Raw genomic sequence first — 15,985 nt, 5'->3', positions numbered from 1 at the left:
CCTGTGCGATATAGTGTGACCCTGTTTCAAAAAAAAAAAAGGCTTTAGAATCAGATGAACTTGGGTTCAGTTCCCAGCTCTCTGACTTATCAACTGTGTGACTTCTAACTTCCCTTTTAGGGGGGTGGGAGGATATACTGGGGACTGAACCCAGGACCTCTTGAATACTAAGCATGGACTCTATCACTAAGCTATACCCCAAGTCCCTAAATTCACCTTTTTGTGTATGTTGCTGGGGATTGAACTCAGGGCTTTGTGAATGCAAGACAAGTACTCTACCATTGAGCTACATCCCCATCCTAAATTCACCTCTTAACCTCAGTGTTCTTATCTTTATCTTACTCTCAGGATTGCCATAAAGAGAAACTAAAATCATGTCTGGAAAGTGCTTGCTACAATGCCCTGGCGCATAACAAGCACCATTTGCAGGGCACTTTGTATTACTATAATCATAACATCCCATCTGCCTCCCTCAAGAGGCAAAAGCAGCAGCCTAAGGGCAGAGAAATTTTCAGTAATATGTAAAAATGCCTAAATACCCATTCTAGACAACTTAAGAGTTCTGGGAAGATAGCTCAGTGGTAGAATGTTTGACTGGTATCCATGAGACCCTGAGTTTGATCCTTAGCCATATTTAAAAAAAAAGAAAAAAAGATTAGGATTCCTTATACCAAAGGAATGACCTCTACCTCTAGAAGTTTACAGCATATTATAGGCCTGCCAATAATGACTGCCAATCCATTTCTCAATCAGCTCAATTTCCTTAGGCATAATGGCCACTCTTGAAGACTCAGCCTGAACCTTGTAGCCACATATATTGCTTGGAAAACACCAGTTCCCAGTTCTTGGTCCCTGGTACCTCCTTTCCTCAACCCAGTTGCTTTGATGAAAAGCCCTGTTCTCTCTAATTCCTGGTACCCGCCTGGGGCTGGGTTTAAAATGGAGACGTGTGGCCATATATTGGCAGACACTCTCACATGATGGTTGTTAACTGTAGAGCCTTTGCCTGGAGACTTTCAGAGGGTATGGTTACCATGACAACCACGAGAAAGCTGGCAGGCCAGAGAAATGATGCAAATAAAGCAAAAGGGATGACAGTCTGACGATGAAAAGAGTATGTTCACTCACAGATGGAATAGCATTGTCCAAGTCATGACCAGGTGACTGTTACTAGAGAGAGAAAAAAGGTGTGTGTGTGTGTGTGTGTGTGTGTGTATGTAATTTACCACTAAGAGACCAGGAAAGGAAGAGGCTGGTTACCAAGGCAACTGCAAAGAAAGGAATGAAAAAAATAGGGCTTCACCACAGTAGCAGAAAATTGCTTCTAGCCAAGCAACACAGGACTGTTGCTATAGAAACAAGAACAGGGATCCTGTAGACCATGGGGAGAATTATCACTGAAATGCTGAGCAGGAAGGATTCCTAAATCAGAATGGAGCCTATGGTCCAAAACAAATGAGAAGTGAGAAAAACATAGTACTATACCCATTCATTGCATTTCTATTAGTCCTACCAAGAGAAAATGAGAACATATTTTTTGTATACCTTATGTTATTTTCTTTGTAGTTTCACTTGTCTCCCTAATGATCTTCTGAACTCTAATTTAAACTGAAAATAGTCCCTGAAAGATATTCTGGGGGGGAAAAAAAAAAGATACTCTGTAACTTGAAATTCTAATCAGAGATATTAAATTCAAAGGAAAAGTAGGAAATTTAAGTCTACAACCAGGAGTTAATAAGTATTTCTAAAACAAAAACAACAACATAAACCCCCCTACTGGGGAGCTTTACAGGGTAATAAGGAGACAAAAGAAGGTATGAGGGAATCAGGAAAGCTTTTGTACTCATGTCCAGGTATTGGCATTGACCTGTCTCTGTCTTCTATGAGACCAGATAGGAAGTAGCTCACTCCATTCTGAAAGGGAGGGTAGAGTCTCTCACTTAAATTGTCTGTATATATTCAGGAGAAAACTGCAGAAGCCCACCTCCTACATACTGTGCACTACAGACTAGATTATTAAAGGCAAAGAAATCCTTGGGCTTTGTTGGAGTTTTGTTGTTGCTGTTGTTTTGAGGAGCTGAGGTTCAAACCCAAGGCTTTACACATACCAGGGAAACACTTTTCCTCTGAGCTTAATTCCCAGTCCAGAATCCTTTTTTGTTTGTTTGCTTGCTTGCCTTTGAGACAGGGTCTAGCTATGTAACTCAGGTTGGAATTAAACTTTTGATTTTCCTGCCTCAGCCTTCCATGTACTGGGATTACAGATGTATACCACCATGTCCAGAAATCCTGGTTTTTAAGGCAAAAATGCCAAGAGAGGTTCAGTATGGAAGAGCTTATCCAAAATGCAGGAATGAGTGGCTGGTGGAGTGGCTCAAGGGATAGAGTGCCTGCCTAGCAAGCATGAGGCCCTGAGTTCAAACCTCAGAACTACCAAAATGCAGGAGTGAGGTACTAGGAATACTCAAATTGCTTGGAGAGTAATAATTCCTTGCTTGCCCTGAAATTTCAGTCATCCACCTAATTTTCACTTTCAGTGTGCGTTGCAACATTAGAGGCAGGTGGAGATCAGACTGGGTTCCTCTGCACCTATACCTCACCTTTAGGAAACTGAAAGCAGTACATGGGGTAGAATGGGCATAGGAAGCCAGCAGAAAAAGAGATAAAGTGGGGTGTAGGAAGGCAGAGGAAAATCTGGGTGACAACTCCATGAGTGTTTGTTATGTTACAGTAGACCCTTGGTATCTGTGATATATGCTTCCAAGGAGACCCTTGTTGAGGAAAACCAGCAGGCGCTCAGAATGCATAGAGTTCAGAGCTGTACTATGGATGCTTAAGTCATTTTCTACATAACACTGCCCAACTTCCACTAAAGACATGCTGCCTTCCAACAAATCTAAAAGTTTCATTTTAAATCACTTCAGTACATCCACTTTTACCTGGCTTTTTGGGCACCATTTGCTTTTGGGAGGGCATATTTTCACAAAATGAAAGGCAGGGAAACACTCAGCAGATCACACAACGATTTAAACATAACTGAGGTTGACGTAGGACTGACTGAAAGCTTCTTCACATCAACTGAGCTGTGTGATGTGCACGTGGGAATTTAAAATGTTTGTTTTTAATTTTTCTTTTAATTTATCTATTTAGACTGCACTTGGTCAAAACCGCCTGTAACAAATCCACAAATAAGGCAGGCTTACTATAGTTCCCATTTTCTGCATAAAACTTTTTTCAATTTTTGGAAAAAGAAAGAAGCACAGAAGAAGGCAAAAGGTGAGGCCCTTGGAATGCAAGGACCATTGAGAGCAGATCATCCATCAGGCTTGAACATTGCAGAGGGAATTCTAGAGGATGCGGTGGTATTCAGGGCAGAAAAGAGAGCCAGTGGAGGTCTGAAGCATCTATTTCCAAGGTAAAAGAAGCAAATTGGGTCAAAAATAAACACCGGTCTTTTGCTACAACCCAAGATACCCTTGTAGCTCAATCCTTATTTTAATTAGGTACCCCAAAGGAAAAAATAAAATTCCCTGAAGGGGATGTTTCATAATGAGCTTGGTGCCTATATTTGATTCCCAGGGCTTCTATCACAAACTGCCATAAACTAGATGGTTTAAAACAACAGAAATTAATTTTCTTGTAGTTCTACAGGCCAGGTGTCTGAAATCAAACTGATGGCAGGGCCATGACCCCATGTTCCTTATAGGGAAGAATCCTCCTTTGTGTCTTATTGCTTTTGATAATTGCCAGCAATTGATATTCTTTGGTTTGTGACAACATAACCCCAAACTCTGCCTTTGTCACATTTTCCCTTTTTGTATGTCTGTCTGGAGGACCCTCTCAGTGGAGCATTAGTCATTGGTTTAGGGAACACCTTAATCCAGTATATCTTCATTTCAACTTGATTACATCTGCAAAGACCCTATTTCCAAACAAGGTCATATTCACAGGTTCTGGAAGCACAGGAATTTTGGTCAGGGCAGATTTGGGCAGTATTTTCCCCAGTACAATACCTATGAGAAATCACAGTGCTTCCACTATTGTTTCCATTGGTGATTGGCCAATTCAAATAATAATAATTGCTCAAACTAAGTGAGAGGAAAAAGAGAGAACTCCCTTTATTATTGAATTTGTGGTGGTACTGGGGTTTGAACTCAGGGCCTCACACTAAAGTTGAGTCACAGTGTTTGCTCCAGAACACACTGAATGTTTTCAGAGGGAGTTCACTTCCAGCCTGATCAGCCCCATAAGAGAGGTTTATCAACAGGGGATCCTCAAAGGCTGCAAAATCAGGGTGGCAGAGATTCAAAAGGGAAAAAGAGGCTGAGGTATCAGAGGGACTATCCAGTTATAATCTCATAGGTCTTTCTCACCTCTCCTCCACTTCTCTGACAGCTGTCTTTCTCTTGGCTTGGCATTCTGGGCCTTACTCATCTTTATCCTCCCGGTCCCCCCTCCCTTCTCCCTCCTCCTCCTCCTTCTTTTTTTTTTTTTTTTTTTTTTTTTTGTCCTTTGAGGTACTGTTAATTGAAATCAGGGCTTGTAGTTTGCTAGGCAAATGCTCTAATCTTGGAGCCACACCTCCAGCCAGTCTTTTAACTTTCTTAGGGGTTTTTGTTTTGTTTTGTTGGGGGAGGGGGTTTGAACTCAGGGCTTTATGCTTGCAAAGCAGGTGCTCTACCACTTGAGCCATACCTCCAGCCCATTTTGCTCTGGTTATTTTGGAGATGCAGTCTTGTGAACTATCTGCCCAGGCGAACCTCAAACTGTGATTCTCCTAATCTCAGTCTCTCAAGTAGATGGGATTACAGGTGTGGATCACCAGTGTCTGGCTTTTAGTTTGTTTTTAAGGTAGGGTCTCGCACTTTTGCCAGGGTCAGCCTCAAACAAATGTCCTTCTACCTCCGCCTCCCCAGCACAAGCCATCACACCTGTCTCATCTTTATATCTTGATGAGCCTCAAACTTGTGTCTTCCATTCAAATTACTTTTTAAAGCTTTGATGTCACATTTCGAACTCTCTGTTGGGTGCTTCATTTTTGGATGGCCCCATCACCTCAATTTCGATCTCATTGTGCTCCAAACCACAATCAGTTCCTTCTCCTAACTTCCCTCTTCCCTATTTTTTTTTTTTTTCCTCTCTCTCTATGTGGGGGAGAGGGGGCTGGGGCTTTGCACACAACAGTCAAATGCTCTATTGTTGAGCTACATTCCCAGTTCTGACTTCCCTATTTTGAAGACATAAGAGGATATTTGCTTTTCAAGGATCCCCTTAGAAATCTCATACCTGCAATCCTAGTTACTCAGGAGGCAGAGATCAGGAGGATTGCAGTTTGAGGCCAGCCCTGGCAAAAAGCAAGGCCCTATCTCAAAAATACACAACACAAAAAAAAGGGCTGGTAGAGTGTCTCAAGTGGTAGAGCACCTGCCTAGCAAGCATGAGGCCCTGAGTTCAAACCCCAGTAACACACACACACACACACACACACACACACACAAAGGCACCATAGTGCCTAATGAGGAGCAATGCAGGGTGTGTATATGCAACAGATTTATAGACTCACAGTCTCTGCCCACCATAGGCCATGGATTTGGGGACCAATCAGAGGCTCGAGTCTTTGCCTTCCCTTTCCCTTCCTCCTGTGCCTATCTTGGTCTCTTCAAACCCTGATTCTCTTTCCCTGATAATTCACAGCCCCTTGAGGTGTTCATGTATGCACCCCAGTTTTTTTGTACTCCTTCTGGGAAGATTTCTTATTTTACCTATTCCTTCTGTTCATCACCTTTCAACTCTCTGTATTCCAGGTGTGGCTTGTTACAGGTTGAAATAATACTGATCATTTACTGAGCAGGTACTACTGCTCACGACAACCCAATGAAGCAGGTACTATTATTCATACATGTTCTAGAGATTAGGAAAGTGGGAGTCGAATGAGGTTAATCACTTGCCCAAAGTCACAGAGCTAGAAAAATGCAGAACCAAGATTTGGAACTGAGATCTGCTGGGTGTGGGTGACCTCTTAGCCATACTGTTTCCCACAAGTTTAAAGGCAATCTAATATTTATGGGGCACCTACTGGCCCCTGGCACTGAGCCTAATCGTTTAATAACACATCTGATTAGAGACTTTATAAACATATTTACATTTCCTTGCCAAGAGAAAGGTAACATTAATAGAGTTGATCCCTCTGGCGGGACAGCAGTTCTAAATAAACAGACATTAGCAAAAGCTGCCTACTGAGTTTACAGTAGAAATGGCCACACAATAAGGAACTTTAGGTAACACATTTTGACACCTTTCTTTTCCCTTCCCCAGTCACCCAATCACTAATCATCTTCCAACTGGTTATCTATCCTTAGAAAGGAACATCTCTGTAACTTACTCCTATTGCTTTCCAGATCAATAAAGACATTCTCATCCTCCCTTCTCTTCCTTCTAAAGTGAAGACTTAAGGAGCACTTTAGACCAATTCAAGCACACTTGTCTCAGTTGCTCCAAAATAACTGCTATTAGAGGCAGGAATTAAGTACATGCCTTAACCTTTTATAGTCTAACAGAAGATGACCTTGGTTTCTTATATCAAGTATGGCTTCTCTGCTGCCCCTTATTGTCTGCATGCCGAGTTGGGTGTGTAGTCCCCTTAGGTGTACTGTACAGAGGCAAACCTCATTTGTAGTAATTGTTCTCTGAAATCCAGGAATAAACTGGCTATTTTCAGACAAAGACAGAGGTAGGAGTCTGTAGAAATGAGCTGAGAAAGAGCTTAAAATACTTCACATTCCAGAAACACCCTCCCTCCCCCCACAGGGGATGGCTTTATTCCCATTCATTTCTCAACAGAGTTGACTCAAAGACGCTGCAGCTTGGAGGCCAGCAGCTGGTACCAACCATGTGGGCTTAGACAAATGGCTTCAATGTCTGGGCTCTAGTGTGCTTATCTGTAAAATGGGGCTGACACCACCCCCTGCTGTCCAGGTTATTATAAGTATAAGATAGGCAAAACTGCTAGCTTTAGTGCCTGGACCTATAGGTCCCTATCATTTTATAGAATGCTCTTGAATCCTTTCAAGGTCCAGGAAAGGGAGAAAAATCCTACATTAGTCTCTTGACAAATGTCCTCAAAAAAGTAGGACAGGGTATATAGTTCAGTAGTAGAGCACTTGCTTAGCATGCATGAGGCCCTGAGTTCAGTTTCTGACATACCCTCTTCCCCAAAAAAAGATAGAAATTGGGAGTTTTAAGAAAAGTATTATAGTAAACCACGTCTGTTTTTTATCAAACATCTACTTAGGTTCTGGGTTTGTGATCTAGGAGCAGTGGGGGAGTCAAGTGGAACATTTACCTGACAAGAGATTGAACTTGGTATTCTGATTTTACTATGTGACTTTGAGCAAGAAAATTCTGTGGGTACAAGTACCATATGGCAGATACTGCTTGCTTGCCAGGTTGTGGTGAGGGCACAAGAGGGTCACCTGGTTGAGGTGACAAATTAAGAGTAGCTTTTTGGCCCCTACTAAGGCTCCATTAGTTCAGGAAGGCAATACCAACCCGGACCCCAGCTGTAAGAATTAGTGGAGGGGCCAAGCAGCCTTTCTTCACCGTGATGCTCCTGGCCTTTCTGAACGGCAACTTTTCAGTCTCAGTGGGGGCCTCTCAGGAGCAAGATTAGCTAACCCAGTACCTAAATGCTGCAGAGTGGCGGGCTGGATTGTCATGGAACATTTGGTCTACCTCATCCCAATTAGTGGCAGACCCAATGGCCCCAAAGACAGACAGTTCTTATAAACAGCTTAAGTGGTGGAATCCCATGTTTACTTTTTCCACACACCCCATGCTAATCAAGCAAACTGATCATTATGACATAGTGGTTAAGACCTCCAGCTCTGAAGATAGGCAGAACTGGTTTCAAATCACTCACTCACTTACTAGTTGTGTGACCACGGGTAGTTCTGTTTACCTATGCAGCCACAGTTTCCTCATCTGGAGCCCCGGCATACAGTTGGAATAGCATAATGTGAAAGAATGAGCAGAGTGTTTAGGAAACTCTCCCACCTTTCGTTTACAGCAAGTACATGGGAAAATTATGGCCAGGAAAGAAAGCTTTAATTTTACTTTCATTAAGAAAGAAAGAAAATGGAACATTATAGCAAAAAATTCTGGAAGAATTATTTTTTCCTTTTTTTTTTTTTTTTGCAGTACTGGGGTTAGACCTTTAGAACTCAGGGCTTTGCCCTTACTAAGTAAGCGCTCTACCACTTGAACCACTCTGCCAGCCCTTTTTTATGTTGGATATTTTCAAGATAGGGTCTCACGAACTATTGGCCTGGGCTTGCTTTGAACTGCAGTCTTCCTGATTTCTGCTTCTTAGTAGTTAGGATTACAGGCATAAGCCACAGGCACCCTGCTTCTGAGAGAATTTTTAATAAGACACCTTGCAAAAGATCATCATACCACTAAAATCAGTCATCATAAAGAATAAAGGTCTTTATAATAAAGTTTAGAAAGCAGTTCAAACTCCACTGCTTCATTTAATCCCTGCAAAAAACCTAGGGAAATAACATTTATCCCCATTTTACAGCTAAGGAAACTAAGGCTCAGAAAAGGTCACAGAAGTGGAACTGGGCTTTCAAGCCTTCTAAAGCACACATTCAGCACTCTTCGAAATTCACAGGAGAATTTTTCTCCGAGCACTGAGCCAACATTGTTTAGACATGTCTGAAATGGCATTTCAGGAACCCAGAGTGGAATGACCAGGTTAACAACAATATTAGAGAAAGGCAGCCATCGGATCACTTGTGGCTACCCTAAAATAGTTTTCCTTGGTTCCAGAGGACTGGGATGGCATACACCCCCACTCTGACATAGTTGAGAAATTTTTTATTAGAAGATGTCCCAGAAGGCAACAGTTTAAAATCAGGCAGGCAATAATCACAACTAAATACAAAATTTCAGGTATATTGCCTTTCAAAATAAATCAGACCCTTGCAACAGAATTGCCCAAGAGGTTTTTTTCTTTTTTTCCTCGTACAAAAACAGTTAACACCACTTTGCAAAAGGCATACAAAAATACGGTATAAAAAAAAAAGAAAAAAAAAAAAAAGACTCCCCCAGCATAATACCCAGCAGCAGCTTATAAAACACAAACTATTCAGGTGAGGCATCAATCAGTAACCTGTTTCTCACTCATCCTCCTAAGACAGTTCCAAAAGTCAGCTGGCTCCTGAAAACCCTGCTCCAGAAAAGCAGCTATTTTTGAAATTACCACTGCCTAATTCTCTGAGGCTAGGAAGCAACCTCAGAAAGAGACCACTATGGACAGTAGGTTAGGAAGTAGCAGCTGGTTTTTCAGAGCCACAAATAGTGCTTACTGCCCAGACCCTCCCCTACTTCCCAACTCAGAACCAGCAGGACCTGCTGTCCTGGGCACAGTTCTGGAAGGGCTGTACTTCTTCCAGGCCAGCGTTAGGGGTTCCTGAGGTTGCCCACATGAAACTTGCTAGATTGGGTGGCTTTCCCAGATTGGAGACTGCACCTGGATTCCCCTTGAAGCTGCAGAGTCCAGCTGGGGTGAAATCTATCATGGACGGCTAAGCAGAGTTCCTGGAGGTGCCTTTACAACCCACCAGGAAGCAAGTCCACCTTCCTGGAGCATTGACTGAGTCCCAACAGCTCTCCCCAGAACCTTACTAAGGCCCAGGTTCTGAAAAAGAGTGCTGACTCATGTCAGGAGGGCAGAGAGTCATGCTGGTGGCTGCAAAGCTGGCAAGCTCCCTGGGAGTCACAGGAGAAGGACAAGTTTGCATGGTTCCAGTAGAACTTCAAACATTCAAGGACTGAGATAACAGGCAGGTGGGAAAGAGGAAGTGGTACAGGGCTTCCTTCTGAGGTGTCTTACACCTGCCTTGAGGAAAAAAATCCGAAACGGGCCTCAAATGGCCATTGGAAAATACCTGGGCAGGGAACAAGTTCAAGAGTCAGGACTCCGAGCCTTCCCCAGGCCCCAGGCTAGAACCCATTTCCCTGTGTCATATGGAAATATTTCTGACCTGTGGGAAAGGGGGCTGTAGAGCCAATTGCATAACAAAAGCAGAATGAAACAAAGAAACAGAAAGTCCCTTGTGAGAACAGAAAGGTCTCTCCCTCAGAGGAGAGAGTTCAGGGCTCTGAGACAAAGAATCTAGAGGCCAAGGTCTTTAAATGTTCTCAAGGTCGCAGCATTGAGGAGCAGGTAGGGGGGCTACCTAACATCATAATATATATGTGTGTATGTACATATATATACATACACACATATATATATATATACACACACATATATATATACACACACATATATATATATATATATACGTTTTCCACTCCTCATCTACTGTAAAGTGTCTGACAGTAAGGAAATGGTCCATGTTGATCAAGTCTGTGAGCTTGTCTTCAACCCAGGACAGCTTGTGTGTCTCCAGGAAAAAGGAGCTTCAGGGAGAGCGTCCAGGATCAGCTGTCCTCGCATCACCCCCAGAGATACCAGTGGGAGCATCCTTTCCTAGCCTAAAGCTCCTGCAGAGTGTGAGATTTCATGCAGGCTGGAGCCCCTGACAACGTCCACCACCTGTTGCATAGCATCTGTCAGCCTTTTCTTCACAGCTAGTGAGCTAGGCAGACCCCAAGGCTCCTCAGTCAGCTGCCTGCTGAGAAGCCAGAGGCGCCACAGAGGACACAACACTCCCATGAGTCAGGGAGGAAAGAAAGCTGGGTTTCAAGATTTCCAAGAATGCAAGGCCTTATTGTGTGTGCACTGGCTGCCATGCATTCTGGGATCTACAGTTCCGACCATCCTGCTATAACCAAAATGTGCAAATTACTAAAGGGGAAAGGGAGGTTAAAAAATAAACTTGTGTCTTGCTTTTTGGTCAGTTAGTAGCCACTGAGGTACGCAATTCTTTTCTGCAATTGTTGCTGCCGGCACCGCAGCTGCCTTTTCTCCGTAGCCATCCTCTTCTCAGCCCCCACCAGGGCTTGCAAGTATTCCAAAGCCTTGCTTAGGATCACTACTTTGGGGGCCTTAGAGCAGCTGGCCAGGGTGGGTACCTGGTCCCGCAGGGCCAAGAACCGTGACCGGAGGTCGTTCCGCCTTTTGCGCTCTAAGAAGTTATGGTTCTTCCTCTTGGTCACATCCTCAGAATCAGAACTGACAGGTTTGGGGTGGCAGGACTGGGAAGCCTCACTTTCTACTGGTGGGGCACTCACGAGCTCTTCACCCTCCTTGTCCTCCTTCCCCTGGGGAGTGTCTCTATCCAGAGTCTCTTCCTGGGGACCTGTCTCTGGAGCCTCCTCTTGGGAACAACTTTCTGGAGGAAAACGGGCCGCATAGTTGTGCTGTTGCTGATGAATGGAGATGTGGAAGTGTTTCATGCAGGGGTCCAGAGGATCTGCTCGCACGGTGATGGTGACTGGCTTCCGTATACCCAGAGACTGTCTCTTCTCCACCGTCACAACATCTATTTCTTCACCCTCTGTCCAAGAGAGATGAAGAAACATATCCATGAGAGAAACACATCCATAAACCCTACAGCTGATTCATTTGCACTAGAGTAATGGCAGAGTGAAGAGGAGATACAACCCAGAAGGAAGATATTCTCCGACTTCCTTTTGCACAGCAAGGCCTAGATAAGAACAAAAGGCAGACCCAAGCCAACGGCCCCCAGTTTGCACAGGCTCTCCCCTCCCCCACTGAGAGGATGGAGAGAAAGAGCTATCGGTCTGGGACAAAGTTTAGCTATAAAGATCTTCCCCAGTCGGGCTCTTTCATGCCCCATCAGAATTGTAAATGAGGGGTGTGTGGGCGGAACTGCCCTTTGTTCCTGCCCAGCACAGCCTGCACTTGGGAATTGTTACTTTTCACAAGTTATAAATCCTATTATTCCCCCACCTCTCTATTCTGCCATCCTTTCAGCTGAAGATGCAGAGAAGGGAGGGCAACAACCAGCCTTCCTCACCCACAGAGGGGAGGCCGAAGGGTTTCCCTTAGGAGCATTTTTGCTCCTGGGTTCAATGGGTTTCTAAAGTCATCCATCATTTATAGTTCGCCTGCTCCACCCCCTTCCCTGGACCAGAAGAGGGTTGGATTTGAAATCACAGCTGAATCTTACAGCTGCAAGCTGCGGGAACTTCACAAAGGTATAAGCGACCATTCCCAAGTTACCTGCAACACAGACAGAGACTGAGGAGCACGAGAATAACCCTGACACAAGAGCCAAAACATCAGGGACCAGGAGAGACCTGCTTGTATCTCTACCATTCCCTGGCTTGAATGTATTAGAATAACCCAATCAGGGAAGAAGCAATTAGAGAAAAACCCTTCTGACTCCATAATTTTGCAGCCCCCATAGAGAAGGCCACCTTCATGCATTCTGGCCTGACAACAGAGGAGCTGGTTCTCAGCCTCTTTTGCATATCAGGAAGCTTAAGCCCCTTTGTCAGGAAGGTTTCCATTGTGTGGACAATCGCATTATTTCTCCATTAATAAAACCTGACCATTCAAACCCTCCTGGCCCCAAAGCCTGTGATTGGCTGGCTAAAGCTGTATTTGGAATGCTGTTTTACCCAGTCCCTAGCCCCTACTGGCTGAGCTCGGCTGTCAGTCACACTCTCCACCCCCCCACACCATTGTTTGCAATCTGTTGCATTTTGTTCTAGGCCATGTGGCCAGAGAGTAAACCAGGAGACCAAAAACAGGTTCAGGTTAAAGGGCAGGTCAAAAAATAATTCAGGAGCCTTCCTTATATCCCAAGCCTTTAATTTTCAGCATTCAATTTCATAGCCAGTAAGGCTCTATCTAAGGAAGAAATCATTTAAGACACCATTCTCTTCAGAGAATACTGTCTGCCTCTGCCCAGATAAAGAAATGTCTCAGCAAGACAATCAAATTTAGTTCCCTCATTTGCAGAGAGAGAAACTGAGGACCAGATCAGCTGCATCCCCAAATCACCTCTGTAATGTTCTGGATCTAAAACTAAACTTACAAACTTCCAAAACAATGTTCTTTCTACTCTACAATTTGACCAGCCTTTGTAGACACATCTTTATTGGTTTCTTGATCTCAAGATTCCTTTCCCAGCCATTGAACAAACACAAACTCTTGTACAGAGAAAGTAAGTTAAAAACAACCTTAACACAGATAATCGAAAAAAGTGACTTTTAATTTTTGTTATCCTAATTTTCCCCATTATATGACAACTTCCAAGCCCCATTCCCTAGTTCCCTCTCAAATGCTCATGTAAGTTATTCTTTAAAACTACAGTGAGTTTTCTCTGTCCTGATTTATATGCTGATAGCCTCAAGTCTGCAACCTACAAGAGCATTGTCTCCAGAACTTTTCATGGGTGTAGAGGTCTAAGAGGTTGAGGTAAGAACAACACAGTCTGGTAGCACTTGATGCTCCGGTCTGTCCTTGGTGAGGTCTGCACTTGGGTCAAGGATGGGGGAGGAAACCTGGAGCTCTGTGACTATGACCCCAATACCTTGCCCAGAGGTTGGCACAAAGTAGGGGCCACTGGACATTTGTTGAATGCATGGGAGCAGCTGAAGCCCACAGATGTATTAGAAGGGAGCTAAGACACCTTCTACCTACGTCTAAAGCAGCACTTGAGGTGTTGCCCTTCTCAGATAGGCTACCAGGAAGATTCTGTAAACATCAAGAAAGAGGTGTCTGATTTGGGTGAAGGGCTGGAAAAAGAAACTGGCTAGATGGCAGGAAGCTGGGGCTCATGCCTAGTGATTTCCTATCTGTAAGCCTCAGTTTTTATATTTGTTAAAAGGAAGCATTTATTCCTCCCCTACCTGTCTCACAGGTGATGATGAGAATGTCCAAGTGGTAAGGAGTAGGCAGGGTTTGCAAGGGGAGAGAATTATTGGCATTTTAAAGTAAAGTAGGCAGGAGACCTAGGTTTTTTACAGGATGAAGGCTTTGGCTTTGCACAAAAGGCTCCTAAGCTTCTCTTCTCCCCAGGGGAGTGTGAGTTTCCCGGTGAAAAAGGCAGCAACAAAAAAGCTTCAAGCTTGGAGTGACTGTTAAGAGACCCCTTCCAACCTCCCAAGGACAGAAATCCCCTACAGTCCAACTGGAGTATTGTCCTCTCTAAGCGCCAACCCTCACCAAGTCTCCCTTGTCCCCTGGGGCTCCAATCATCATCAGAGGGACGCTGGCTCCCTCCCCACTTCTCCAAACTGTTTACCAACACGCCCACGTGCCAGACAGACACGGCTAGGGGCGACACTGGCAGCTTCCGCCAGAAAACGGGGAGATGACGGAAAGGCTTGAGAAGACCCAGTGCCTGACCTTAGACTGCGTTACAGCTTTGGCCACCCGTGAGGGTGCCCCCCTCTTAGGTGGTCCGGGGCGGTCCTTACCCGAGTCGCTTGGGCTCTCGGACCCCGAGCAGGCCTGGGTCTTGGGTTCACCCAGCTGACAGGGGGTGGGAGGCACCGAATTGCCGACTTCCAGGCTGGGAGTGCAGTCTGGGGTGGCGGGCGCTTTGGGCGGATTCCCCCGGGGCGCGCCAGGAGCGAGCCGGTCGCTCACCGCTCTCTCGAGCCGTTCCCGAGCGGAGAAGCCGCTCCACATGCAGTCACGGCGGATGATGGAAGCGTAGTTCCTGCCCCAAACTTTCGAGTGGCCCCGAGGTTCCGCCTCATCTCCTCCGGGCCACGGCTCTGGGGGACCAACCCCAGGGGCTGGGTCTCCGGCGCCAGGACCTGAGCCCCAGGGCGGCGACGTGGGGGGCGACGGCACCAGCTCAAATTTCTTCCAGATGTCCTCGCTGGGCGCCGTGGAGCGGTAGAAATCCTCCCCGCAGTCATAGTCGTAGAAATAGTGCTGGTACGAATCGAAGTCCATGTCCGCTCCCTGCGGGACGGAAGCGGGGACGTGATGACTGGGGTGGCCAGCCGAGGGAAGAGGCGACTCCGAATCCCTCGGCGCCGTCGGGCTCTTGTCCCTCCCCAATCCTACCAGCTTGCAGCCCGCGCCCTGCCCTCCGGTCCCAGGAAGCCTGGCCCAGGGTCAGAGCGCCTAGGGAAGCCGCTCACAGTGCGCGGACCAAGCTGCAGGGAGCGAGTTCAAAGCAAACTTTGCCAGCACCGCCCGGAGCGCAGCTCCCGGGGCCCGGCTGGGCCTGGCGGGGGCGCAGTGTGCTCATACGGCAGCCTACAGCCTGCTCGCCCCCCATCCCCACACTCCCCCCGCCCCGGGACCCAAGCCCGTGCGCGGGCCACCCGCAGCCTCACCTCGCTCCCGCCGCCCACCACCTGGAGCGGACCGGCTCCCCGCCGGCTCGGGGCAGCCCGGCAGCCCGCACACACACACATGCGCGCCACCGAGCGCGCGGCCCGCATTCACGAACGCGCCCTCCGCGCGCGCGGCCCCTGTCTTGCTCGCGCACGTCGGTCCGGTCGCTCCCAGGATCGGCGCGGGAGCGCGAGCTGCAGGCGCATTGTTTCCCGGCTGCCTTATATCTCGTCGCGCGCCCTGGGCTTGGGGACCCGGGGGTGGGCCCTATGGGACAAGCCCCACCCTCGTTCCGCCCCCTCTCAGCAGTCGACAGGTGGGGCGGGTCACACCTCCTGGCTGTGCTCTTCGCCTCTAGTCTATCCCTTGTAGCACCCCCCCAAATAAATTGCCCGCTGGGGAGCGCAGAACAGGAGGGGAGCTCATGTAAACCCGCGGTCGCCTGGCAGAGGCGTGACTCTTTAGAGAGGCGCCAGAGATCCTCAGCTGGCCCAACTGAAGCCGCGCTCCTGGCGCGGGGCTACTCCCCACCCACTCTGCGAGCCTACCTCCCCCAGCGTGTCCCGTTGGGTTCAGGTGCATCTGCCCCGGGGCTGGGACTTAGGGAACTGCACCTCCACCGCGCCACCTGGCGGCCCTCAACCCTGAACTGGAGCCCGCCCCGGCTTCACTTCATCAACCGTTGGCCATTTCTTGAGCTCAGTG

The 15,985-nt window shown here is 46.7% G+C and overlaps 1 protein-coding gene across 1 annotated transcript; it reads right to left on the bottom strand.

The window, feature by feature from the left end:
* Window positions 1-8,862: 8,862 nt before the first annotated feature.
* On the bottom strand, window positions 8,863-15,643 carry Mycl (MYCL proto-oncogene, bHLH transcription factor). The gene is made up of 3 exons (XM_074080470.1): window positions 15,280-15,643; window positions 14,404-14,899; window positions 8,863-11,507 (listed from the first exon to the last, which is right to left on the bottom strand). Exons 1-3 carry the CDS (start codon window positions 15,385-15,387, stop codon window positions 10,909-10,911), a joined length of 1,203 nt encoding a protein of 400 aa, XP_073936571.1. The 5' UTR covers window positions 15,388-15,643; the 3' UTR covers window positions 8,863-10,908.
* Window positions 15,644-15,985: the final 342 nt, after the last annotated feature.

The sequence above is a fragment of the Castor canadensis genome, chromosome 7 (assembly GCF_047511655.1).
Source record: "Castor canadensis chromosome 7, mCasCan1.hap1v2, whole genome shotgun sequence".
Classification (NCBI taxonomy): Eukaryota; Metazoa; Chordata; class Mammalia; order Rodentia; family Castoridae; genus Castor; species Castor canadensis.
This window is presented reverse-complemented; position numbering and strand designations above follow the sequence as displayed.